This window comes from Pogona vitticeps, chromosome 4, assembly GCF_051106095.1.
Source record: "Pogona vitticeps strain Pit_001003342236 chromosome 4, PviZW2.1, whole genome shotgun sequence".
NCBI classification, from domain to species: domain Eukaryota; kingdom Metazoa; phylum Chordata; class Lepidosauria; order Squamata; family Agamidae; genus Pogona; species Pogona vitticeps.
In genome coordinates this window covers 63851006-63877746 of record NC_135786.1, presented here as the reverse complement: position 1 = coordinate 63877746, position 26741 = coordinate 63851006, and the positions used below count along the sequence as shown (strand labels likewise).

General features: G+C 42.8%; 1 protein-coding gene and 1 long non-coding RNA gene across 2 annotated transcripts in view; one reads left to right on the top strand and one right to left on the bottom strand.

Annotated features, from left to right (window-relative positions):
* Nucleotides 1-276: 276 nt before the first annotated feature.
* LOC144589037 (uncharacterized) lies at nt 277-10239 on the bottom strand. Its single transcript, XR_013544894.1, has 2 exons — nt 10109-10239; nt 277-440 (listed from the first exon to the last, which is right to left on the bottom strand). It is a non-coding gene; the product is annotated as an uncharacterized LOC144589037 (long non-coding RNA).
* A 114-nt stretch (nt 10240-10353) lies between these two features.
* POMGNT1 (protein O-linked mannose N-acetylglucosaminyltransferase 1 (beta 1,2-)) overlaps nt 10354-26741 on the top strand; it is a 32166-nt gene continuing 15778 nt past the window's right edge. Inside the window, exons 1-10 of the mRNA XM_020783366.3 lie at nt 10354-10645; nt 12820-13028; nt 19633-19738; nt 20273-20388; nt 21023-21088; nt 21639-21752; nt 22264-22381; nt 23316-23414; nt 24005-24132; nt 25546-25616. Of these exons, the coding sequence (XP_020639025.3) occupies nt 12918-13028; nt 19633-19738; nt 20273-20388; nt 21023-21088; nt 21639-21752; nt 22264-22381; nt 23316-23414; nt 24005-24132; nt 25546-25616 (929 nt within the window). The 5' untranslated portion in view covers nt 10354-10645; nt 12820-12917. The remainder of the gene's footprint in view (nt 10646-12819; nt 13029-19632; nt 19739-20272; nt 20389-21022; nt 21089-21638; nt 21753-22263; nt 22382-23315; nt 23415-24004; nt 24133-25545; nt 25617-26741) is intronic.

Below are 26741 nucleotides of genomic sequence, written 5' to 3'. Positions count from 1 at the left end.
CAGTGTTTCCCTCATGGTTAAAGTTAATGAAGTAACTTACTCTTCTGGGTTATTTTAGCAGAGGTAGCTGCACCATCATGTGCATAAAGACAGCACAGTCCTATCCTCTTTGACTTTTTCAGATTTTAGAAAATGTTTGGTTATCACTATAAATCTCAGAATCTCCCAGCGGCCATGCTGGCTGGGGTTTCTGGAAGTCCCAGAAAGTAAGAAGTACTGGAGAGAATGCAATTCTATCCCCATACCAAGAATTACAAGACGCAGACACAGGAGTGAAGAGTACATGTACACAAATACAGTAGTGGTATACAGACGTCGCTTTCTTTACTCTTGCATGGGTGATAGGAGCCTTCAAGCTACTGGCAGCTTAACCTTCCTCTCAAGGTTATTGTGAGGATAAAAGAGGGGGGAGGAAAGTCAGACACATTGCCTTCAGCTTCCTGTAGGGAAAAGAAACAGAACACACATGCGACAAAGTATGTAATAAATAAAGGCACCAGAAGCAGCTGGGGACAGACCGTAGTTCAGTGTTAGAGAATGTGCTCTAGCTTTTTATGTACAAAGTCTGAGTTCACATCCCTGGAAAGACTCTTGCCTCCAGAACCCAGGAAAGTCACTGTCAGTCACAGGAAGGAACACTGACAGAGAAACATATATTACCAAAAAAAAAAAAAAAACAAAAAAAAAACCTGTCATTAGAAGAAATTCTTTAAAAATTGAAAGTGTCAAAGAGTTTTTCTCTCCTCACATAATTTACAAATTAGCTTGCTTTGTTTTGTGATCAGTCTTCACAGGACAAGCACAGGATTTCAGTGATGTCTCACTTCTCAAATATGGAAGTTGGTGAGAATCATATTTCTACAAAACAAGTGTGTTTTTAGCTCTATCTGCAGACTATCTATATTGGGGGGGGGGGTTCTCTATCCTGAACTAGTTGGACCAATGGTTGGAGTTCCATACAAAGCAGCCTCCCACTGCTGACTGTGTTAAGAAGGAGACAGAACTAACTTCAACTACATGCCCAGTGAAGGAGTCTCTGGCTCTCTTAGCAATTGTACTGTACAGTTATATCCAAATAAGTAATGGAACCATCTTCAGTGAAACAGGTGAGAACAAGCACCTAGCAATACCATAAAGCAACATTTAAAACAGCCCCATGTCCCCAGATTAATAAGAATAATTCCACATATAATTACCTGTTTCTTGGTATGCTTTTTTAATGCACTTCTATACACTGCTTTTCAGTCCGAGCATTGAAGGTGGCTTAGAATTTTATTAATATTCTAAACAAATGTTATTTTAAACTGGACTTTGCTGTTTTGTTTAGTTAAGTTTGGGTCACATGAGAATAGCATACATAGGGAGTGGACGAGGGAAAAGGGGAAACATCTGTGTCTGAGTATGCAACAGCTCCACTGGTTCCATAATAAGCCCACACACACAGAGACACACACACACTCACTCACATACTTTTTTCTTTTCTTCCACAGAGAAGTGGGTCAAGGCAGCCAACATACTTGATCAAATCAAGCCTGAACTATCTCTGGAGGCAAAGATGTTGAAAGTGACAACAGCAAGGCTGTTGAAAACAGGGTCCTTTGGAGATCACTCATTCATGGGGTTGCCATACGTTGAGGGTGACTTGATGGCAAACAACAACAACATACTTGGTAGCTAGGTTTGTGCCCTTCCAACAGAAATACCAATGGGTAGATTTGTGTCCTTCTAACACCACATTTTTAAGCCCTCTAAATTTTCGTTTCATAGACCAAGACCCTGGATGTCCTGCTATGATTATTGCTCTGATAATCCCTTCTGGAATGGATGGCACAAATTTCCCAGTGTGAAGGAAAGGAGGAGAAAAGTGAGCCGTCCTCACCCACAGAGACACCAGAAGAGGAAAAAGCGAAGAAAGAGGTCTGTCTTTCAGGTAGGAGAAGGAGGAAAAGGGGAGGAGCTAAAATGTCAGCATGGCAGGAAAGTATAAAACATCAAGGAGAGAGGAGATTAGGCAGTAGATTTGAGAATGAAGGAGTAGATTCAAAGTATGAGAGAATGTGTGGTCTTTTGAAAGACTTTCCTAATCCAAAGGTTGGTGCATTGTTACCAGACCTGGAGGTGAAAAGAGAAGGAGAGATGACGTTTGAAACTCAAGAATGGACGGTGATTGTTTTTCCGCGGGGACAAGGAGGTAGAAGGAAGGTGATCCAGCCAGATCAGACGTACAACAAGCCACCGAAAGAGGGAGACTGGGCTCGACACCCATGTTGCAACACCATTTGCACGGTATGAAGTGCCCCTTTGAGAAATCGCACGGATCAGGAGCGTTTTGGTCCAGCCCCTCAGTGAGTTATCCTAATTTTCAAGAACTATCCTCATCTAGTTATGGACCTTTGCCTGATTTGTCTTGTTTCAATCCAGTTGGGGTGGTTGTTGAAACACTGAGAGTTAATAAAGTCCAAGTTGTAAATAGTACAGACAAGTCTCAGTCATTATTTCCTGCCAAAGTTGAAGTTTTTTGGTTGTAAGCCGCCTACAGTGGTCTTAACCGACTAGACAGGTGGGATATAAATCAAATAAATAAATAAATAAATAAATAAATAAATAAATAAATAAATAAATAAATAAACTTTCAAAAGAACCCAATCATATTCGGCCTGGGATTCCTGCTTTCTGCTTTTTTTTCAAAAACACAGACCTTAAGTAGATGAAGGAAAATTTGGGAACAGGTTGCCCCAGTAGAACTCTCTGGCTTAACAGACAACAGAGGGTCTCCAGTGTATCAGGATTACCCAGATGCTTCTTGGTGGCAAACAAACCATCTGGATTAAAAGAAAATCTCCACTTACATCCAAGAATAGCTTCAAATGTCTGAAGAAAAGGAGAAAGCCCTTCTCATTTCTAGACCAATCTTAACATGCTCCTTTAGCAATAGGAAAATTGTAAAGAACCACTCAGCTTTCCTAATTTCAAACTTTAAGCAACAATTAATAACACAGTTCTTTTACCCATCTGAAAGAAACATGTGTAAATAAGGCAGGGATGAGGAATCTCTAGCTTTCTAGATGTTTTTGGACTCCAGTTGGCATGGACAATTACCAGGGATGATTAGAGTCATGGTGCAATAACATCTGGTGGACAACATGCCCTACACCTTAAATGAAGGAAAACAGCACAGATATTCTCTATGAGATGTGCTGCAAAGTACCAATACGATACTTCAGGAATTCAGCCTATGTGTTTGCCCCAAAGAAAGCCATATTAAGTTTGGTAAGCCTATGAACTGCAAGCATGTGCCCATGTATCAGGGCAAGCCTCATTGGGATTTACTTTAGAGCAGAACTCTGTAAGATTGCAATGAAACAGTATTTGAAGGTGTAAGGAAACCATCTGATACTCTCAGGAAATAAGTTAATCAGCTTTAGCAGATCATAGGAAATCTGCTGAAATTCTTACCAAAAAACAAGAAACACTCACAAAAAGTACTGTATGCAATTCTAGAATCTATCTGAGATTATATCTTCTATAGCTCACCCGGAGGTGTACATAATGTCAGAACAATCTGTCATGAGAGTGGCTAATATAGACTTGACTTTTAATACTGGAAACAAAATGTTGAAGTCAAATTGAATCCCACAACAGTGAAATTATTTTATGGCTAGACAGTGCTGTAGTGGTACATCTGGAAACCCAGTCTTTCACTACGACAGCTCCCACAGCCGTCATAATTCACATAAGGAGACTCCAAAAATGCAAACTGTCAGATTTGTCTAACAAAACAAACAACAACAAACAAACAACAGAGGGACAAGGTATTTTGTAAAGTCTGTATCTGTTAACTGCACACACAAGACCAAACTACCCTCAAATACTTTGCATTACAGAAGGGAGAGCTTGTAATAATATACTGTTCCTGGGAATACGCATTTATTTACCAGCTCTTATGTGGATTGCAGTTGAATTCAGAGGAAACAGGTAAACCTGGGGAAGAGGGATGGATTATGCCTTAATCTCCATTATTTAGAAATTTCTGGAGTTTCAGTCCTGCAAGCCATTGCTCCACTGTCTTTTTCTGGCAGACTGGTTTGTTTTATATCACATTGTTCAACAGGTTCCCAGGATGTCACACAAAAATGTAAACTTAATACAATAAACTAAATTGAAACCAAAGCATCACAACACTACAATAGAACAGCAATTAATGTGCCAAGTGGGAATTAAAACAAACATAAATTAACACAAAGAACAAAAATCCAATATAGAGACAATTTTAAGCATGAGAAAATAAAATAAGAAGCTATCTGCCTGGAAAAAAAAGTACGTCAAGGTGACCCTCCCTAGGAATAACAGAAACAGGGTATCCAGCCCTGCCAGCTTCTGTATCCTTGGACAAGCTAGAGTCCCAAAGCAATCCCAGAAGACGACACTGGTAAACTTCTGTTTCCTTTACTCCTAGGAAACCCTGCCGAGAGTTACCATAAATTAGACTTAACAGCATGCAGTTATTTTGGTGGTACTCAAAGAAAGTTGGCAATATACCTCACTGTCCCATTACCAGCCAGCTTGGTCTGGAGAATACTTTCTTTCTGTTCCTGATGATGTCATTTAACATGTCTCTTTCACAAGACTTCTTGCCTTTGCTGCAAAAGACCAGTTGCCCCCACCTGGATTTATTTTCCCCTTGAAAACACAATGCTTCTGTCTGTGCTCTTATGATGCCACCCAGTGGTGCAGTGACACAGTCTCCATTTCCAAAGAAGCAAGCATGAGGTTAGTCTATCTAAGCATGTTCATAAAAGAAAAAAGGGGAGGGTTAAAAAGCAGAACATTGCAGTGCGTTAAAGACTCGTGGTTTTATTTCATGCTAAGCTTTCAAGCAAATGTCTGAGGAAGCAGGTTTTGATTCATGAAAGTTCACACTGAAATCAATCTGTTACTTTTTGCAGCGCTACAGGATTTTGCGTTTCTTTCACCAACAATCTTAATTAGTTTTCAAAGAAGTAGCTGTCCAGGCATGTGTAACAGAACAAAACAATGTTTTAAGGGGGAGAAATGGAGACAGGAATCTGTGGCTTTTCATATGTTGTTGGGCTCCAATTCCCACTAGCCCCAGGCCTCAAGATGTAGCTGTTTCATTATTCAGGAATGACAGGCTGTGACATTCAGCAACATCTACAGGGTCAAGCATTCCTCCATCCCTAAAGTGCTGGGTGTCCATAATGTACAAATGTTCAGCACATCCAGGAGCTTTTCCTGCTATCTCCAGTTCTCATCAACCAACTGCCTGTGTGCACAGGTTGTATCCTCACCTTTAGCACCTTTAGTCTCCAAAGTTACTGAGTATTTTATTGCCCTGCTGGGGGCTAGCCGACAAAGGGCAGGACGCAGAAGTTCTCTTGCCATATTTAGACACATTTCCCTCCTCTGCAAACTGTGTAATTTCCAAACAGATGAGAGAGAGAGAGAGAGAGAGAGAGAGAGAGAGGAGAAGAAGAAGAAGAAGAATGAGGCTTCTCTCCTTTTCAGACTGCTGCTAGGTGGGTACAGTTTCTTGTTAACGATACATACCAGGCTCATGCCTAAATACCAGGCTGCCGTACATGGCGGGGGGTGGGTGGGACTTCTATCTCCTAAACTACTAGAAAGGATGGGATCTGCCATGTGAAGCTTACCAGTTATGAGTTCAAAACAGACAAAAGATTACTTAAGATGTAAACACCACAGTTAAAGTGATATCCTATTTTGTGCATATATACTCTGGAATGGAATTAACCACAAGATGCAGATAAGACCATTTATTTCAATAGGTTTTTATTTTTGGTAGGAGTTTAGGAAGGACAATCTATTAGCTATGCTAACAAAAGGAAACCTCCATGTTTAGATGCAGTGTAGCTCTGGGTATTAAATTCTGAGGACCAATGACAAGAGATTATCACCAGGCATCCGGTTGGCAGTTGCTGGAAGGAGAACACTAGGCCAGCATTACAGTCCTAAATGTTATTAACAGGGAGCAAATCCCATTGAACTCCAACTGTGCTTTTCTTCTGGAGACACACATAGGCTCACATTACAGATAGATCTTTCATCTGCGTCAGCAAAACAATTCCTATGTTTTGTACGTATAAGAAGAAATGCATAAACTAAAACAGATATAGATAAAAGCTGAGAAATTAACTTTAAAGTAATTACAGTTATAGTGTCCAGGTCTCAACTACCATTATAAGTGAGATCTTTAAAAAGTAGCTCCTTCCTATAACTTAAACACCATACTTATCTACTGTTAATACCTTTTTAAACAATATGAGTGAGGCACATTTTTGGCCTGTGACACAAAACACACTTTCTTTTCACTTCATCATGTACCATAAGGGAACCATGTGATATTCCCTCCTTCACTATCATGCAGTAAATCAAATCCCCATAAACAACAGAATGACCTACTGTACAAAGAAAAACTTACTCAGGCAAAAGGCTGTTTTTCTCAAATTACAATTGTAATGTAACAGTTATACTGTTGTGATTGGAGAAAGGGATGAATTATAAGTAATTAACTATGCACACCATCTCCACGTTCCCTATTGAAGCAATGCAGTTTGAGCAGCGATGGAGAAATTGGCAGTCCAATTTTTCACAGCTGGCCAGAAGGTCTAATGATGCCAATAGATAAAGAGCTAGGGCCCACTGGAATACCAATTCCATGGGAGTGGTAGTAGCAAGTAAGTCATTCTTCTTTGCCACTATTACATCTGCAGAAAATCACCCAAAGGAGCTTTTCCAAATGGTTAGGGGCCTGCTACATGCTAGCCCCCAGATAGATAATGCAGATGACACTGTAGCTCGCTGTGAAAAATTTGCACAACACTTTGCGGGCAAAAATGACTCGCACCACTCTGACTTGGATGCTGTAGCTCTTTCAGGCCCTGTGAAAGAAACTGTGGCCCCTACTTCCCCATGTTAATGGGTGGGTTTCAGTCATTGCAGCCTGATGATGTGGTCAGGATCCTTGCAGAGGTGATGGCTACCACATGCCTGTTGGATCCTTGCCCTTCCTGGCTCATAAAAGCTGCCAGAAAGCGAATGGTTGACTGGATAGGAGGCGTGGTGAATGCCTCCTTGCAACAGGGTAGGATCCCATCTTGCTTAAAGGGGACAATGGCAAGACCATTATTTAAAAAGCCCTACTTGGACCCCCACAATACTGAATAATTACTGATCAGTATCTAATATTCTATTCTTGGGGAAGAAACTAGAGCAAGTTGTGTCTTCCCAGCTCCAGAGGTCCCTGGATGAGACAGAGTATCTACACCCATTTCAATCTGGCTTCAGGCCTGGTTATGGGACACAGATGGCTTTGGTCACCTTGGTAGATGACCTATGATGGGAACTGGATAGGGGTGTTGAGATCATCAGGAAAGGCCCTTCTCTCAGTCCCACCACCTTTGCAGCTGCATCTGATGGGGACACAGGAGAGAGCCTTCTCTGTTTCTGCACCCAGACTTTGGAACTCCCTCCCATAGGAGGCCAGACTGGCCCCATCTTTGCTATCCTTCCACAAGCAGGCAAAGACCTTTCTCTTCAGGTAAGCCTTCCCTCAGTAACTAGCTACCTGTGTGTGATTTTTAGATAGACTGTTATACATTCCTGCTTTGACTGGATTTTTAGTAGTAGGTAGCAGTAGTAGTGTTTTCCATTTTTATATTTTCCATTTCTCAGAGTGACATTTTTAAAATGTTTGTATACTTATTGATCTTTGCCTTAACTGATGTAAGATGCCTCCTTATTCATAATTTTAAAAAACTGTCTTTTAATGATGTTAACCACAGTTGTATACTCATTGTTTTCAACTTTAAATATTGTCTTTCATCGTTGTAAGCTGCCTTGGGTCCTTTTCAAGGAGAAAGGCTGGGTAAAAATACTGTATTTTAAATAAATAAATAAATAAATACACTATTCCCCACTCCTACTGAGATACCTACTACTGCCCATCCCAGCTCTAAACAAACAAAAAAATTTCATGTGTCAAATGGCAGTTTTAGCTTGACTGCTGTCAATCTTCTCCCTTCCCACCACATTAGCACCTTCCTTCCTGGGATAGGAGGGAATTCTGTTTTTTTCTGTGGTTGAATGGCTTCTCACTGCTTGTTTCATTCACAGGCTCAACTCAATCTGAGATAACTGATTTGCCTTTAAATGCATGTCCACTTAGACCGAAAAACAATCACTGAATTAAATTAAAATTATATCCCAAAATCTCAGGACCCTCTCACTTTTTTCTCTCAGAATTAAAATCTGGCAATGATGTACCCACCTCTGTAGTGCAGCCATTCTCAACAGGGGCCATATGACCCTCTGGGGTCCCTGACACATTTGAAGTGGGACACAGGCTGGAAGCCATTCTTCACACCTCACCTTCTCAGGTTCATTATGTGAGTTACACAATCCTAATTCGGCCTATATTTTTCATAATGTTTCTATGGCCGTCCCGAGAAAAAGGTTGAAAATGGCTGCTCTAGTGAACAAAAAGGCAGAGAGATATCATTGCGCACACACTCCATATCAGTCAATCTTCATGGGCTTATGTTGCATCAGTTAACTGAAGTGCTCATTTAGGGTTCCCTTGGGCATAATATAAATTATTCTAGGCATCCTATATTTGTCCATCTCCTGTTAATGCTGGCTTTAATAGACCCTATATCAAATAAAAGGAGAGAGAGAACAGTAATGGGTTTCTGATACAATCCCAGTTTGTGCACTTTAGAAAGTTATTTTATTTTTAGATCATCTTTTGCTTTGCGTATTTGCTCTTAGGCCCCACCCCATAATGTAGTCAGGACCACACTCAAAGACTTTAGAACTTGGCAAGAGAATAAGCTAAATAACAATCAGACACAAAACAAATTGAGGACAGTGGCCTTGACCACACCCCTGTTTCTCCAAATGTGATGATGTCTCATACAGTTACATACTGGTTTTTTTTGTGTTGTTCCAATGCAAACCAAAGAATTGAACATGCGAGTACCAAAACATTTGCAACTGCAACAATTTTCTGAGAGAAAAGTTGCATTTTCTGACAGAATTGCAAGGGTGCCAATATTTTTGGCCATGATTGCATATGACCCCCTGAACATTACTTAACTGCAACTCCCACCTGCCCTAGCCATCCTAACCAAAGAGAAGAACAGTGGAAGCTACAATTTAAAAAAAAACTGGAAGGATACATGTTGGCATGTGCTCTTTGGATGCAGAAGATCGCTGGGCCAACATCTAGGTTAAAGGAATCAGGTTGCTGGTAATGGGAAACACAACCAGCCAGAATAGGCAAAGGTCCTAATTGTAATGATGAGTATTCTTGATGTTTAAGCATCTTCCACTGTGCCTATCATCTTTTTCCTGCCTTTGGTGTGGAGGGATGTGGCCTAAAATGTATCTTCTTAATGCAGTGTTTGAATTTTATTTATTATCAGTGCAGCTGCCTCTGTTCTTCAATTATCTGAGTAAGTTCTCACATCTGGCCAGGTTCTCAAGGCTCCACGAAAGGGCAAGGAAACCTGCAGCTCTCTAGATTTGACTGAACTCGTTTCCACCAACTGCACTCAATCTGTCCAATGGCAACATACGTCCAGAGTAATACTTCATCAACCTAGGCGAGGCCACATGTTCACCACCCTGTCCTATACGGTGTGGATAACCTTTTCAGGCTGGGAGAAATCTGTCGCTATTTTTTATTTCTCTTTTCCTTTGGGAGATCTTTCATAACCCTCTCGCCACACACCACAAACATGTAGCAAATGAGATACAAGGTGGAACGGGCAAGGTTTCGAAGTCACACCGGAGTCTTCAGCCAACGTGACACGTGTTTTCTTCCCTGGGACGTGACACGTGTTTTCTTCCACAGGAAAGGTGCCCAGGAAACCCATCTCGGGATGAGGTGGCGGCCTACCGTAGCCGTTTTGTGATGCGTGTAGCATATCACCACACACGGGACTGCGCACAACCATCCCCCCCCCACTCCGTGTGTATACAAAACCGAGCCCTCACTTCCGCACTGAGGGGGGCCTTCTTTCCCCCCCCCCCCATTTCGTCCTGGAGCCACTCTTTGCGCACCTACCCTCGGCTCCAACCTCAAAGAGCAGCGCAACCAGGGCCCGAGCCGGCGACCTGACGCGCATCGAGGCGAGAAGGAGAAACCAACGGACCTCCCCGAAGGCAAGCAGGTGGCTCCATACCGCTTTCCCTTCCTTCGGGGGGAGCGGTTGGGTCCGTTAACTGACAGCCAGATTAGCCAATCGCGCTGCGCACAACGCTTACTTGCCTCTCCCTCTTGCCCAGTAAACAGAGGCCTCTCTTCCCGGTTCCTCAGGCGCTGCTCCGCCCTTCTTCCAGTCCCTCCTGACCCGGCTGGCCGCCTTTGCCGGAGCCGTTCCCCTTTAAGAGGAGGCTTCGAGCCGTATATCCCGCGCCGGAAGCAGGGAGGCACGTCAATTTCAGCCTCGCAGAGAGAGAGAGAGAGAGAGAGAGAGAAAGATCTCGGTTTAGTGGTCAGAAAAGGAGAGGGGATTTGCAGCTCTCCTAGGAACCGCCGGAGTTCGGTGCGGGCGCCTGGCTATGGAGAAGGGGGCTTCGGTCTGGACGCGCTTTAAAGGCAGTAAGTGGCTCTTTGCGGTGGCAGGTGGCCAGACTGGCCGGGAGACCATCCGTTTGGAGAAAGGGGGGAAACCCCCATTTTCGGAGGCGCTACGAACCATCTCAAAACGCAGCCCCCCCTTCCGTGGGTTTGCTTCCTTTTGGGAGGCTGCGAGCGAGTCACCCCCTTCCTCACTCGTTTCATTTCACGCGGCTGCCAGTCCGCCCCGGTCGTCCGTGGGGGTGACCGGGGAACACGCAGGCAGGCTTCCCTATTCCCTACGTTTAACGCCATGAGATCTATTTTAAGTCTCTTCTGCCCGGCCGGTTTCCTTGCTGCCGCCCCGCCCCTCACGTAATGCGTTATTATACTGTATTTAGTTCGATGAAGGCAACGCCGAGTTAAACTGGCTTTCCCTCGAGGTTTGTGTTGGAAATGGGTTTGATGGCGAGTGTGAGAAATTCCTTGGGTTTCATGTTGTGCTTCAGACACGCCAGCCTTCCTCTGCTCCATTTAGTTCGTTAGCTTTTGGTGATGCTAAGTCGTGGCTTCGACTGGGGTTCTGATCATGCTTGCTTGGAAGTAGGGCTTGTTGTTGTTGTTTTAAGGACTTGGTTCTAAGTAAATGGGCTTAAGAGCGGTAGCTCGGTAAAAGGATTACTATCAGCTTCTCCCAGCTCAGTTCCTGCAGTGCTAAGGCGAGGACGAGCTCTTTCGCAGGATTGGCATGGGCAGACAAATCCTTTCTGACATAGGGCGACCCTGTGAATTAACAACCCTGCACAGATCTTGCAAACTAAATCCTGTGGTCTTCTTTACTGAGTCCATCTGTATTCAGCCTTCCTCTTTCCCTCTTGCTTTCAACCACTGCCACCTCTTCTGGTGAGTCGTCTTTTCTCATAATACCTCCAGACCCTGATGGATCAGTTTAGCCTTTTCAGATTCCAGTGAGGATTCAGACTTGAGGTGATGTAGAAGCCATTTATAGATTAATACCATTTATTTCTGGCAGTCCATGGCATCCATACTGCAACCCCATTTTATACGAACTCAGTTTTTAAGTGCATGCAATCAGCAAACATGCCAGGAAACATGTGAGAGGCTTGCATCTTCCCATGAGAAAGTGCTGTACTTTGTGTCAGGGTGTGACCCTGTCAGGTAGTAGACATGGACTAGGGCTGGGGTCCTTCCCAGGTCAACCTGGAAATGGGATAGCCTGAACCTGGGACCTTTTACTGTATATGCAAACCAGGTGTTCTGCTGTTGAGGCAGACATCTTTCCTGGTCCTTAGCATTGTGAGGTCCAATTTTGCCAGTGGGTGCAATTTTGCCAGTATGAGATTATGAAAAGTCCATAACAGCTTTTGCATCTTTGAGTAATCTTCTGGTCTTTTAGTGACAGGTGGTGCTCACACAGGGATTTTCTTATTTATTAGAAGTGTTGAGATTATGAGTCAGTTTGAGAAATAGATTGCTGACTAAATCATGACTCTTTAAATGCCCAGCTACATGAATCTCTAAGTTGGTGTATTATTTCCTCTAGTGCAGTGGCTCCCAACCTTGAGTAACCCAGGTATTCTTGGACTGTAACTCCCAGAGACCCCAGCCCACACAGCTCGTGGTGAAGGCTTCTTGGAGTTGCAGTCCAAGAACACCTGGGTTACTCAAGGTTAGGAACCACTGCACTAGTGTGTACTGGGAACTGGGTTACGTTTTGTTGTTCTTTCTAAAATAATCCTAATCTTTTCTTTCTTATTGTACTGTCCAAATTACTTAATACTCACAGAAAACCTTCTGCATCTCTGAAGACCTTTGCAACTTTATGCATTGTCATGTGGAAAACCCAACTGGTGGTCATCAACAAAACAAGCTTTGAGCGGCAGATGAGGGCTTTGTTCCTCTGCTTGGCTGCCCACCTTCCCATGCTCCATTATTTCTTCTTGTCTCATGCTCTCTGGCAAAGGATTCCCTGCCTTGCCTCCTCCTAGCCTATTCCTTGCCAAACAATTCCATTTTGCTAATACTTAAGTGCTGTAACCAGAATGAATTATGTAAATTAAACATTTTTGCACACTTGGGTTTCTTTTTTAAAGCTGTGCAGTTTTTGAACTGCCTTGACATCAGACGTCTAGAACAGAATAACCTCCTTTTGCCTTACAGGCTTTCCATGTCTTCTGCTTTTTATGCCTGACCAGGTTATGTGCAACTGGATGGCTAACATGCAGCTGGAGGAGAGCATATCCTGAGAGTAAGTTTATGCAGCCATCCACTTCTGACTATTTGCCCTTCTGTGATGGATGAGTGGAAACCCAACACACCAGCCAAGCCATGGAAGAAACGCAGCTCGTACCTGGCCTGGAAGTACAAACTGATGAACCAGAGAGCCCTAAGGAGATTGTGTCAGGTAAGAGCAATCCTGCCCATTGTTCCCGTTGCTCCTGTTACTGGCATGATGCTGGACTTGATGACTAGTTGGGATCAGAGAAGATCATTGGCTTCAAATGCATCTCATTATGGAGTCTTCATATTCAAAGGTTTGAAAGCATCTGCCAATGTAATGAAAGGGGGGTGGAGATGAAGTGATTATTTATTTGGCAGAATAAGAAATAGGTAGGTTCTGCTATAGGATTGGCAAAGTTACCTTTTGGACTACAGCACCCATAATCCCCAGTTGTCATGTCAAGTCTTTTGGCATGTAGTCCAGAAAGGTAACCTTGCACATTGTATGATGGTCTGCAGATAAACTGGTTTATTTGCAGAATGAAGTCTTCTCATCACAAAGGGATGAAGTCTGTGAACATGTGTGGTATGCTAAGCATGTATCAGCAAAGTGCAATGGGATAGTTATAATCTCAAAACAAGTGAATGTGCTCTTCTGAGTTGGTGTCATTAATCTAGTGTCCTAAGTCTTTTGTACAAACTGGTTGTGTGCATTTTGGAGAAAAAGTTTAACACATTAATCGAGGGCTGTTTATCACTTCTCACTGACGGCTTCTGATAACCATGCATATGCTCTAACTACTTCATCTCAGTTATTTGTGTGTTTTCGAAACAATGACTGGAAATGTGTGATGCAGTTTTGTTTCTGAAAGCAGATCTTGTTGCATTCAGTGAGGGCCAGTAAGTGTTGGAGTGGAGTCTCAGGGATTGAACCAAGGCTGTCTGAAATCATGGGTAAAATGGGATTTCAGCCCAAGTTTCCCAAACTCAGCAGTCCAATACACAGTTGCGGACTCAAATGCTTTTAAAGTTGTAACTAAAGAGCAGAATCATTTATGCGATTCCATGAAGAAACCTCTGTGTATGCTGTCTGGAACCATCTCAAACTCCCTCTAGCCCAGTGTTGTCTGTATTCAGATTCTCTCTCAGACTGACTCTGTTGTCCTTGGCAGAAGGCGTTTGCAATCACATATTACCTATTCCTTTCACTATATCTGCCATAGTTAGAACCAAGGACATTTGTCATGCAGAGTGTATGTTTAATAATAATAATAATAATAATAATAATAATAATAATAATAATCTTAGAATTGCAGAACTGGGAGGGACCCTACGGATTATCGAGTCCACCCCCTGTCAAGAACGCACAGTGGGGGAATCAAACTTCCAACCTCTGGCTCCGCAGTCAACCGCCTAAACCACTGAGCTATCCAGCAGTTCTAGCTTTAAGCTGTTGGTCTTTAAGTAGGAGAGGAGATTTTTCAGTCTGCAGGCAGTATTCAGCCCACAAGCAGCCCCACAATCTGTAAATCCAGGTATTTTTTTAGAAGGACTCATGTAAACCTTTCTGCCACACCCCAAAACACATTGGTTTGTATTTCTTTCCTTTTGCCCATAGCATTGAATGGGCTTCGTTAAAGCACTGAAACAGAGGCACTGTAGCCTCTAGAAGCAGATTCACATATGCTGGATTGTGGCTCTTTGCAATGCTTCTGTTTAATTATTTTTCCCATATATTTTTAGATGCACTAATTGGTGCTCTGTTCCCTGTAGCATGGCTCATAGAAGATATCTTTTTATATGATAGCAGATTGCTACTGAAATGCAAACAAATAGAAGCCTTTGAACATTTGCAAAGAAGGAAAGCAGTTTTTCTCTTCAATTCATTTTCTTACAGGTTGGGAAGCAGATGGCAAAATGAAAAGTGGCGGTAGTGTATTGGGTGAAGTTTAAAAAAAAGGAATCAGATAATTTCTAGAGACATGATTGGACTGATAGGACTTTCTATTAAAGGTGGAAGGGGACAGGAAGCCGGCAGTGCTGTAATTGTTAAGAGTATTAGACAGGCATGCAGAAAATCCTAGTTCATGTCCTCAGTGAGCTGTAAAACTTACTGTGGGTGATCCTGGGCCAGTTATCCTCTCTCAGCCCAGTTTAACTCATAGGGTTGTTGTAAAGATATGGTAAGAAGGAGGGGAGACATGAGCATAACCTTGAGTTATCTTATTCCACAATGCCATTAGTTGATGCATCTTTAATTGCCAGTCCATTCAAACACGGAAGTCCAGTTGTTGCTCCCTATTAGAGTAAACACACTGACTCAGTGCAACAAAGTGTTGGCCTACCAAATGACCATTGATTCAGTGGATCTACTCTTGTTAGGACTAAACTTGGAGTTTACAGACTTGCTAAGTAAAACTGTGCCAAGAAAAAAATACAGATTATCTCCGAAGGCAAAATAGGGTTCCAGCCCTTTCAGAATCACATGGAAATTTGTGTGCATGATACCACAGCAGCCATGCACCTAGTCTTTATATAATTCTGGATGGATTTCAGGCCTTTTAGTGTCTCTATGTGCCTCCCACTTGAATTCGTCTTGGGTGCCAAAGGGAATCTTGAACTGATGGATTTATTAGGAAGGTACCCTCTTCTTGCACACCACAGGTTTCTTTGTAAACAAATCTCTTAATCTCCCAACAGGGTAGTAACAAGGTTACAGGAAAGCATGGAATGCATAAAGGCATTCTAAAAGAAATACGTAAGAACGTAAGAAGAGCCCTGCTGGATCAGGCCAAGGGCCCATCTAGTCCAGCTTCCTGTATCTCACAGTGACCCCACCAGATGCCTCTGGGAACACACAACTAGATACCTGTCTCCTGACAGACTCCTCAGTTCAGTTCAGTTCTGTTCATGATATACATGAGCAAATCGGAGAAAAGTGTCCTGTTCTGGATACCACAGTTAAAGTGGGATATTCAGAAGGGGTTACATGTCCAAAGGAGGGCAAGCAGAATGCAAACAAATTTAGAAACAAGCCGCCTGAGGAAAGGTTGAGATAACTTCATATGTTTAGCCTGGAAAAGAGAAGTCTGGGAGGCAATGTGATAGCCGTCTTTAAGTATTTGGCAGGCTGTGTCACATGGAAGATGGAGTAGACATATTTTTTTGTGCACAGTAAGATAGATCCAGAAGCAATAGATATGAGTTACAGGAAAGGAGATTTTGGCTAAACATTAGAAAGAACTTCCTAATAATGAGACCCATTTAACAATTGAATCAACTGCCTCAGCGAGTGGTGGACTCTCCTTCACTGGAGATTTTTAAGTAGGATTAGGATTGTGCCACCAAACGGATATTTTAGCTATGGATTTCTGCACTGGGGGGGTGATTACTTTTGGGATCCCTTCAAGCTCTATAGTTCTGTGATTCTGATACTGTACTAAAAAGCAATTCATCTGTCTTTCAAAAGAAAAGAAAAAAATATAAGGAAGAGAGAACATGACAAAAGATTTCAATATCTTGTCTGGATCCCATGTCTCAGAATAGCAAGTTTAATACAAAGCTGTCAATGTTGTGGGGAAAGCTGACACCTTAATTGCACACAGATAGGGCTCTTGAAGTTCAGGTTCCCATAGAAACCCACATTGCCCTCTATTCTTGCATCATCAGAGGGTTGAGCGTTATAACACCATTGTACATGTTACAACAATATAACATCCCTTGCAGAGCACAGATCCATAATAATGTAATGGAAGTATTGGTGGGGATATGATCGGTTCCATTAAGATGAACCTGAAATCTGAAAGGCATGTTTTGGCTGTTGGACAATCAGAATGTCAGTACAAAGTGTTGCTCTGTTGTGAGAACGAAAAAGTGTTGTAGCCACTGGGGAACTACCTCAGGGTCTGAATTAAGGGCTGTGTGGGTGTCCGGAATGTTTTGTCCACAGACAGCTGAGACAGTTGTGATTTAAAAAATAATAATACTGAGAAGTAAAATCAAGTTGGGAAGCAGACTACAGTTCATTGACAGTTAAACGAAATAAAACATGCAATCTTTAAAGCGTCACAAGATTGTTGCAACAAGCTAATGTAATTGTTCTTCTGAAAATACAATTACATAAGCTGCTGTTGAATAGGCTTAAATTTAAATACTTGAAAGGGACTGGGTTCGTATACAGGGCAGCATAACATGTCATGTAACTGAAGCATGTAAATTCTAAGCAAAGTCTATATAAAATTGCAATTGTGCAAGAAATGCTGCATAGCTGCAGCTTTTCTAACCAAGCAGTCTACCTTTCCATGTTGTTCCCTTTTTTTCTCTGCCCTTCTCTCTATCCATTACCCAACTGACTGGAGGCAGTTATGGTGTTTGAGGGGTTTTCTTCTCCCTCCCTAAAGAGAAATGCAAGGCTATCAGTGGCTACTAGCTATATTCCCTCCAGTATGACAGGCATTATGTCTCCGCGCATCTGTTGCTGGGGAGCATGCTTGTTTATGTGTAGGGCTGCTATCATACCTGGGTCTTGCTGTTAGATTTTTCAAAGGCGTGAGTTTATCCAGTGCAGAAACAGGAGAATAAATAGGCCCTTGGTCCAATCCAGTATGGTTCTTCTGGAGCCAGGTTTAGAGAAAATCAGGCTTCTGCATTTTGCCCATGTTTTTCTGACCTTGACAATTTCCACTTCTGATATATGTGGTTTCAAGCTTAAACCTTGTGGCCTAGAAATTTGCTTTAGGGTACAGTATAGACATTTTGCTGTCATGGATAGTCTCAGGTGTCTGGGTAAGTATATCAGAAATGAAGGACTGTACATTTGTTGTCAAAGTGTAATAGTCTTTAAATTATGTCTTGAGCTCAAGTATTTGGATACCCCGTTCTATAAGTTTACATGGTGGTGGTGCTGTTACAGCCCACTTTACATCACAGTCCAGCAGGGGTCTTGATGACCCATAGTCTAGCCCTAGGGCTACTGACACAGCCCCAGGAACTTCATTTTTGTGGGAGAACAAGTGCACAGCAGGTGTGAGGACGAGAGATTTTCAATGTTACAAGTAAAGCTTTGCGAGTGCATTTGGGCTCTTATTTCTAAGGAGAGAAAAAAGATATACATGCTAGCAATTTCATAAGCTCTCTATTGAATGATATTGCACAGACATGTTAAGCAAGACTTTGTTGCACACATAAAAAAAAGGTACAGATTTTGGTTGCTAGAAGTAGCCTTGCTGGGGTTTAACCAGCTGCTGATTTTTACTGACCTGAAATCAGCTTTTCATTTATGTTGAGCTAATGTCATGTCAGCAGCCGATTGATTTTGTATTGCAAAAGGGCATGCTATTAAGTACAGATCCATAGAGTACATCACTGCCACGTCTTGTCCTGGAATGCTCTATTGTGAGCTGCCTGCTGTGATTGCAGCCACATAAATAGTTCCCTACCCTAATTTAAGAGGTGCTGACTGTGCAGAGGTTGGGCATGTGTTTGTCTGTCTTTAAATTTCCCTTGAGATTGCAATAAGCATTTGCATTTGCTATTGTTACCCAAAGCACTTCAGCTTGTCTATCCAGTGCTATAGACAACATGGACTGGAGATTATTAGTAGGAACAGCTGTTTTTCCCCTTGTGCTGGAGCAAAGAGGTCTGGAATTACAAAGCAAGCAGTTATTTGGAGCCCAGGCTAGCTGGCAGATATATTTGCAGGATCTAAATGTCAAAAACATGCTTTGTGTGCTGTCTCTTTCAAAGCTAATGTTCAGAATCCTACTGAATGAGGTTAATTGTAAGAATTGTGTGCTCCTTGACAGTACAGTGGGGTCTCTACTTAAGAACGTCCCTACTTAAGAACAATTCCACTTAAGAACAGCTCCATTTGCTAAATTTTGCTTCTACTTGAGAACAAAAATCCAGATAAGAACAGGAAAAAAAAACTTTCCTGCTCTTTTTTTAACCTTAGGTCATCTTTTTTTAATCTTAGGTTAAAAAAAGTTCTCCCCCTAGTGGTAGAGTACGTATTAACCAGCTTTGCATTAGTTCCTATGGGAACTAATGCTTCAATGTACGAACCCACCTCTACATAAAAAAAACAGCCAGAATGGATTAATTGGTTTTCAGTCCATTGCTTCAAAATTAGCTTCGTCAGAAGTGCTTTTAACACTGTTCCCTGACCTAAGGGGAAAAAAAGAAAAAAATCCTCCTCTAGTGGTAGAAGGCGGAATAGCAGCTTCCCATTAGTTTCTATGGACGGAAAAGAGCAGATACAGATTAAATGGTTTTCAATGCATTCCTATGGGAAATGCAGATTCTACATAAGAACTTTTCCACTTGAGAACCACCTTCCAATACGGATTAAGTTCTTAAGTAGAGACCCCACTGTATTGCCATTATCACATGCTGAAGGCCATGCTGTGTTTGCGGCACACAACACTGACCCTGACCTGATTTCCATCTCCAAATGCCAGCAGTTCAGTTCTGACCAAAATTGGAAAAAAAAATAAAAAAAACAACAGTGATTCCCCATAATCTCTCCTCTGTTGTGGACATTAGGAGGTAAGTTCTCAGTGTTCCCCAGCAAAGAGTAATGGGAAGTGTATAGCAAAAGAGAATGTGAGAGCATTCCTGTTTGCCCATTGCAGCATCTTGGAATCTGTGTTCTACAGAATACCCATGCTGCAGTAAAATGTAAATTTTGGTACTGTTTGCAGCATCTTTCGAAACACAAGGATGTAAAGCATCAGATTCCCAACACTTTGCAATATTTTTTGTCTGATATGGAAGCTTTCCCGTTGCAGATGGGAGCTGTTCTCTTCTTGCTGGTGACTGTCATAGTCAACATAAAGCTGATCTTGGATACTAGAAGAGCAGCCAGCGAAGAGGAAGACTCTGCCCAAGATTATGGTGAGTCCAGTGATGATAACAGAATGTCCTTTACAGCTGTTAAGGCCATCCTCTCAAATGGGTGGACATGTAGTCCTCCAGATATAAGACTTCCCTACATAACCAGAAGTTAGAGTCCTACAACAACCAGTAGGGGTGCGCTTTGCCCATGACTACTGTAAAACAAGCGTCAGTCTTCTGGGAATTGTTGTCTAGCCTAGTCCTCTCCAGATGTTTTGGGCTGCAAATCCCATAATTCCACATGTGGAGTCAGCTAGGTTGGGAAAGGCTGCCCCAAGTAGCAATAACACCCACATCCAATCCCAGGGTAGCCAGCTCAAGTCAGTAAATTGAGTACTCACCTGGGGGCAGGGGCATAATTAAACTGTAAACTGCCCAGAGAGTGCTTTAGTTACTATGGTGTGATATGTAAGCAGCATGCTTTGCTTTTTTTAATTTAACTTTGATACATGTAGTATAATTCAAAAGATTATTGGACTATGGGAGGACTTGTTAAGATGCTTGAAGTACATAGTGTTCTCTCTCTTTTCTTAGATGAAGGTTTGCAGAACCTGGAAATCCCACGACGGCCTGTCCATAGTAGGAAAGTTCTGGACATTGAAGTTTACTCCAGCCGCTCCAAGGTCTACGTGGCAGTGGATGGTACAACGGTGAGGGCTTTTGCTGATGCTAGAAAGGGAGATGGAATAAGCAACACAACAATAAATTTTCATATGTTTTGCTTTAAGGCAAAATACTACTTGCAAGCTGAGAGGCTGTTCCTGTATATTCCTATGAGTATTTACTTGGATGTTAAATTGTACATGATCTGATTTTACTCCCAAATAGAGAAGACTCATTGAAATAAATGAAACTTGCATTGTTTTTGACTTTCAGATTCTGGTTTTTGCAGTAGCTTTATTCTAACTACTGTAGGACTAAAAGTGGTTTTAACTCATTAACTTATCTATTGTCCAGCAATTATGCCTAGGATTCCATTCTTAAAATATTGTGCTTATGGTTATATTTTACCAACTTCTTCCGTCTTATGGGTGTTGTCTTCTTCTTCTTTCAAACCAATGACTATTACTTGATGGTGTTCATGCATCTTTGCTTTCAAGTTCTTTGGTGCTGAAACATACTATTAGCTGTCTTCTAAACTGTTGCCTTCAGCAAGAGAGGCAAGATAAAAGCCCAGTTCCTGTAGCAATCTTTGGATTTGGCACCTGCTGAGAAAAGTTGCTAAAAGGAACCTTCTGCATGTTGAAGGTGTGCCTTATCGCATTTGCTTTTTTCATCGTACAGGTTTTGGAAGATGAAGCCCGGGAGCAAGGCAGAGGCATCCATGTAATTGTGTTAAACCAGGCTACGGTAAGTGATTGGGAAACAACCTATGTATTGACGCAAAGAAAGAGTGCATACTGTGTTCCCCCACTCCCAAAAAGCTAGACATAAAATATTTATAATGGTTTGAAGTGGCAAACGTGGCCCTCCAGAGGTTGATGAACATCAGGAGGTTTGCTGAAGCACCAGGCTATGTTTATATATTTTACAGGCAAGCTCAATGGTATCGGGGGGGGGGGCAAATGTGTGCCTCCATTTCCCTTTGTAGGCCACACAAAGCCCAAAGTTGCCATTTTTAACCAGAAGTTCCAGGCCAGGGCACTTCTGTTTGGAAGGGGGGGACCCCCAGACCCCTAAAAAAAATGAAAAGTGCTGCTCTTGGGGACCCCCCCAGGAGCAGAAACTCACCAACAATGCTTTGTGGGAATAGAGGGGGGTTTTGGGGACTCCCAAGAATGTCCATTGAGGACCACAAGTACTATGAAGAACATGGTTTTATGTACCAGGTGAAGATATCCCCCTGCTATATGGCCATTGTCTAATGCACTTGGTCTCTGTGCATCTCAATGCTTAATAGGGGCATGTTATGGCAAAGCGGGTTTTTGACACCTATTCTCCACATGAGGACGAAGCCATGGTCCTTTTCCTCAACATGGTAGCCAAAGGACGCATCCTTATCTTCACAATTAAGGTAGGTGGCAATCAGAATTCTGACCTTTTTCCTATGAAAATAGAAGACCTTGTGCCTTTTCCCCCCTTTTAAAGGAATGTGAAATGTTACACTTCTCTTTGCGCTTCATCATTTAATTTTCTGCTCTCCCATACTATCCTTCTGTTCTCCATCTTCCCCCACTTCCTTAAATGTAAAACAAGGGCTCCATGCAATCCTGCCTTGTCTGTGCACAGTCTAGAAGGGCCCACGTAGTGCTATATTCCTGCAACACACAATTTGAATGCTTTTTTAAAATTTGACTGGGAGATGGGATACCTCAGGACCTGTAATATGCTCCAAACCTTAGAAATATTGTCACAGGTAGCTTTCTGAACTACACATCAAACCTGTTTTGGCATTTTCAGTGTTGTCTTGGGGATCAAATCTGAATATGGTTTTGTTACTAAAAAAGAATGAAGATATTTCAGAAGCTAGAGGAAAATACCCTATGTTTATTATTGCACTCTCTCTTTTGTTTTTGTTTTTTCAGGATGAGGGTTCTTTCCACCTGAAAGACACAGCAAAGAGTCTCCTGAAGAGTTTAGGGAGCCATATTGCTGCTTCCCTCAGCTGGAGAGACATGTGGGCCTTTGTGGGGAAGAAAGGAGGTGAGAATCTGGTATTGGCACAAATCTCCAGGGAAAAGCAAGCAAGCAGGGCCTGATGGGTCAGAGGCTGTAATGTTGGAAAAGGCTGGTTAGACAGAGGTTTATACTTGTCTTCTGTACTAGCTGTTTGATGCTCATATGTCTGGCATAGGGAAACACACCATGGAATTCTTGTATTTCTAATAATGAAGTACAGTGGTGCCTCGCTTAACGAGCGCACCGCGTAACGATGAAATCGCATAGCGATCCATTTTTTCGGATCGCTAATGCGATCGCTTAACGTTTTTCCTATAGGGCACAATTCGCTTTGCGAAGACCGGTAAGCGTTTCGCTTACCGATCTTCGCAAAATGAAGCCCGACGATCAGGAAGCCCGGAAATGGCCCAAAATGGCCGCGCGCAGCGTTTTCGCGCCCTCGTTAAGCGAGGCGAGGGCGCGAAAATGGCTGCCGGCCATTACGAAGCTTCGTTGAATGGTGAGTATTTGGCCCATTTGGAACGCATTAAACGATGTTTAATGCGTTCCAATTGGTTTTTTTGATCCGTTCAACGATGCTTCAGCATAGCGAAGGTTAATCCGGAACGGATTAACCTCGCTATGCGAGGCACCACTGTATATCAAAAGAACACTTTGGTGGCTACAGCTTTTTTGCATCCATGCTGTTAGAGGAGCGGGGGCAGTTCTGCCCACCAGCATTCCCTCTTCTATGCAGCATTCAGATGTGGAGGTGCCTCCGTTGTCTGTATCATCTTCTCACACTACCCACACTGCCCTTTAACAAAAGGCTAAATGTATCCAATAAGAGTCTGTACCTGGTTACATTATTGAGTATGGTTCATCTAGCAAGATTCGCCTCTAAGCTGGCAGTGGTCAGACATGAGAAGTGAGTGGTCCTCAAGTGTCTGTTGCTTCTGATGTATTTTCTTCTCTGCAGGTGAGGTCTATGGTGAAAAACATGCCAAGTCCCCATTGCTTTCCTCGTGGGGAGAGCCAGTCCTGCTGAAAACGGAAGTTCAACTGACCTCTGTAGAAGGTAGAACTACCTGTAGGAGGTAGACTGTGCAATGGTGTTTCTTCCCGAGGGACCCTGCGGTTCTAGAAAAGCCTTGTTGTGGAGCAAAAGGCACAGTAAGGAAAGAATTTTAGAATTAAGAGATTGACAATTGAGAAGTGAAACGACAAATCAAAACCTTAGGTCATAATAGCTCAGTGAAAGAGTGATAGAAACGTTTATGTCAGAGTTTTGTGATATTCAAGCAGTAAACCTCATGCCATAGGTTTAAGTCAAAAGAGAGACGCAGGGAACATCTCTGTCAATGAAATAATCTTTTAAATTCATTGTTACAGAAGAGTGCTAGGCCTGTAGTAGAGATAGGCTTGATAGAGCTTTTGAATGTAGATTCCCTTTAGTCAGCCATTTCAGTGTCTTGTAGGAAAATATTTTTTTGCTGCTTCTGTTTCACCTTGAGGTAAGTGTAGCAATGTGAGACCGGTAGACCATTTGCTGTATTCCACTGGACCTTTGACTGCTGTATTCTGCAATGATGCGAATCTGGCGCAGAATGAGCTGCTTGTTTCAGAACTCCCTCATGCCTTCAGCTGACCTTTCCATTGTACTGGCAGATGCAGAATGCCACTGGCCAGATACAGAGCTGAACCGACGCCGGAAGCGCTTCTGTAGTAAAGTGGAAGGTTATGGTAGTGTCTGCAGCTGTAAGGATCCCACACCTATAGAGTTCAACCCTGACCCGGTGAGTAAACCTCCAGGATAGCTCCCCCTCAAAACCTTTTCCAAAAGTGAATGCCCCAAAGTGTTCTGAACAGCTGAGAAACCAGCTGTAAGCAACCGGCAGCAGGTGTGAGGTGTGGCTTATTAAGTCATTTGTTAACAGTTACCAAAATGTTGAGCCAGCCCTGCCATTAAACAGGGTGCTTTAGAATTTAGATGTTGCAAAAAGATAGCAAATTGGTTATTTAAATGGCCAGGATGGCCCTGATAAAAGTGTGTTTGTGAATTTTCTGCGTCATGTGCCAAAATAAGCATGGCTAGCTTTAGACCCTATATACCTTAATTTAGGTGGTTTGGAGGCAGCATTCACTGCCATGCCTTAGGCACCAAAGTGTCTCGAATCAATCCCATCGAATGTGCTATCAGGATTCTATATTTTGAGACAAGACTCCTCATATGTATGCCTGGATGCTGGAGCTCCTGGCAATGCTCTGATTATCTGGCAATGGCCAGTCCATGTTTTGTTCATCTCCTCTTCTGCCTCAGCTTCAGTTTTCAGAAGGATATCTCCTTCACCCTCTGCTTGCTTGCCTAAGCCTCAAGTTATTTGTTGAGTGTCACATTTATATCCTGCCTTTCCTTTGGTGGAGTTGGCTGGATGAGAAAGGGTACCTGAGTGCAGAGCCAGGGTTGGGAGCTTGATTTCCCACTGTGCCTTATAGTAGGAAGAAAACCAGCCTCTGGTCTTGAGCAAGCTCAGAAGAAGGGAATTGGTAAACCATTTCTCAGTACTCTGCAGCTAAAAAAAGACCCTGGCAAGCATTGCCAAAAGTCAGAATGGACTTGACAACACATGATGACAATAATGACTTCCTCTGATGACTGGAGGCTTCCCTATCTCTGCTTTATCCATCTAACCACCCTGTGAAGTAGGCCAAGGGAGAAAGTGTCATAGGCCTAAAGTCATCTGCTCCATTTTATAACTGAGAGACACAAAACGCTCTTCGAATAAAATTGGGGAAGTTTCCATTTTCAGAATAGTTATATCTGAGTAAAAGTGCTTCATCTATGACTAGCCTTGGCACAGAGCCAGAGCGGCGTACGGCTGAGAGGGCTGGATCTGTGGGGTGCTCAGGTTCTTGTTCCCACTGAGCGGTGAAACGGGCAGGTTGATTTGGGGCCAATCACACTCTGATAGCCTCACATGGCTGTTGTACAGAGGAAGCGAAAAAGAGGGAAGCCATGTGCACTGCCTTAAGGTTACTGGAGGAAAGAGGAGATATGATAAAAAGTGATAAAATAAAATGCACAACAGTGCCTCCTTCCCCCCCCCCCCCAGAAATGACATTCAGTGCGGGGGGGGGGAGGGAGGGAGGGCATGGGCTTTGTGTTTATTCCATTGCCCTGAGATTCTTGATTATCCTTTCTCTTCTAGCTCAAAGACAACAAGGTTTTAAATGTGCCTGTTGCTGTCATCGCAGGGAACAGACCCAACTACCTGTACAGGTCAGTGTTGGAATAGGCTTAACTCGATTGGCATGGTAGAAAGCCGTGGTTTCCCGCACCAAGCAAACTGTTTCAAGTTCTTCTTGGAAAACTCTTCATTTTGTTGGGCAGTAAAGATTTAATATTTGGATATCTTCCGGCTTCATTTATTTATTTATTCGATTTTTACCCCACCCTTCTAGACAGTGTCTACTTGGGGTGGCTTACATGGATAAAAACACAAAAGTAAGACATATATAAAATCATCAGTTCCGAATAGCACAGTACCAAGATGGCATGATTCAAGGAGAAAAGAGAAAGAATAAGAATCACTTAATTGACTGGAAGGAAGGCCTGCTTGAATAGCCAAGTTTTTAACTGGCTTTTGAATACACCCAGCGAGGGTGCCAGCCAAATTTTAGTTGGGAGGGTGTTCCACAGCCGAGGGGCCACCACCGAGAAGCCCCAGTTTCTTGTTTTTTCCTTCCGTGCCTCCCTCGGCGTCAGGTCCGTCAGCCATCCCTGCTGGCTATGTCGGGTGATTCAGGTAGATCTGGGTGGGAGAAGACTATCTGCCAAATATTGAGGTCCCAAACTGTTCATGTCATCATAAGCATATATTTTTTGGCAGGGGGGTACGGCAGTGGTAGCACAGCACAGACTTCGCAGAATAGTACCATTTAGTTTTGGCATCTTGTGAACCTTAGCTACTGTTACCCTCCCCTTTTTGTTTGTTTGTTTAAATCAGAGCTTTGATACAGAGCTCCTCACTTTTCTAGAAGCATCAGCATAATGATACATCAAAGCCATCTGTAACTTAAGTCATTCATATTCCATCCCACACTTTCAAGCATTTTTAAAGTATGATTATCAATTCCAGAGATGTTGAGAACTGCTTTTTGTTTATGTTAGTCAAGATAGTCCATGCCTACAGACCTGTGGTCTAAAAAAATACCATGAAAGAGAAACAATGGAGAGTAGGAGAATTTCCTTGACCTATCTCAGGTTGCTCAGGAAAGATGCACACAATACCAAGGTTGAGTGATTGGTTAGATCTGGGTGGTGCCACCATCCAGATCTATGGATGGTGCTTAGACCTCCCTGATCTAAGCAGGGAGGGCATCATGCCACTTAGAGCTGAGCCCT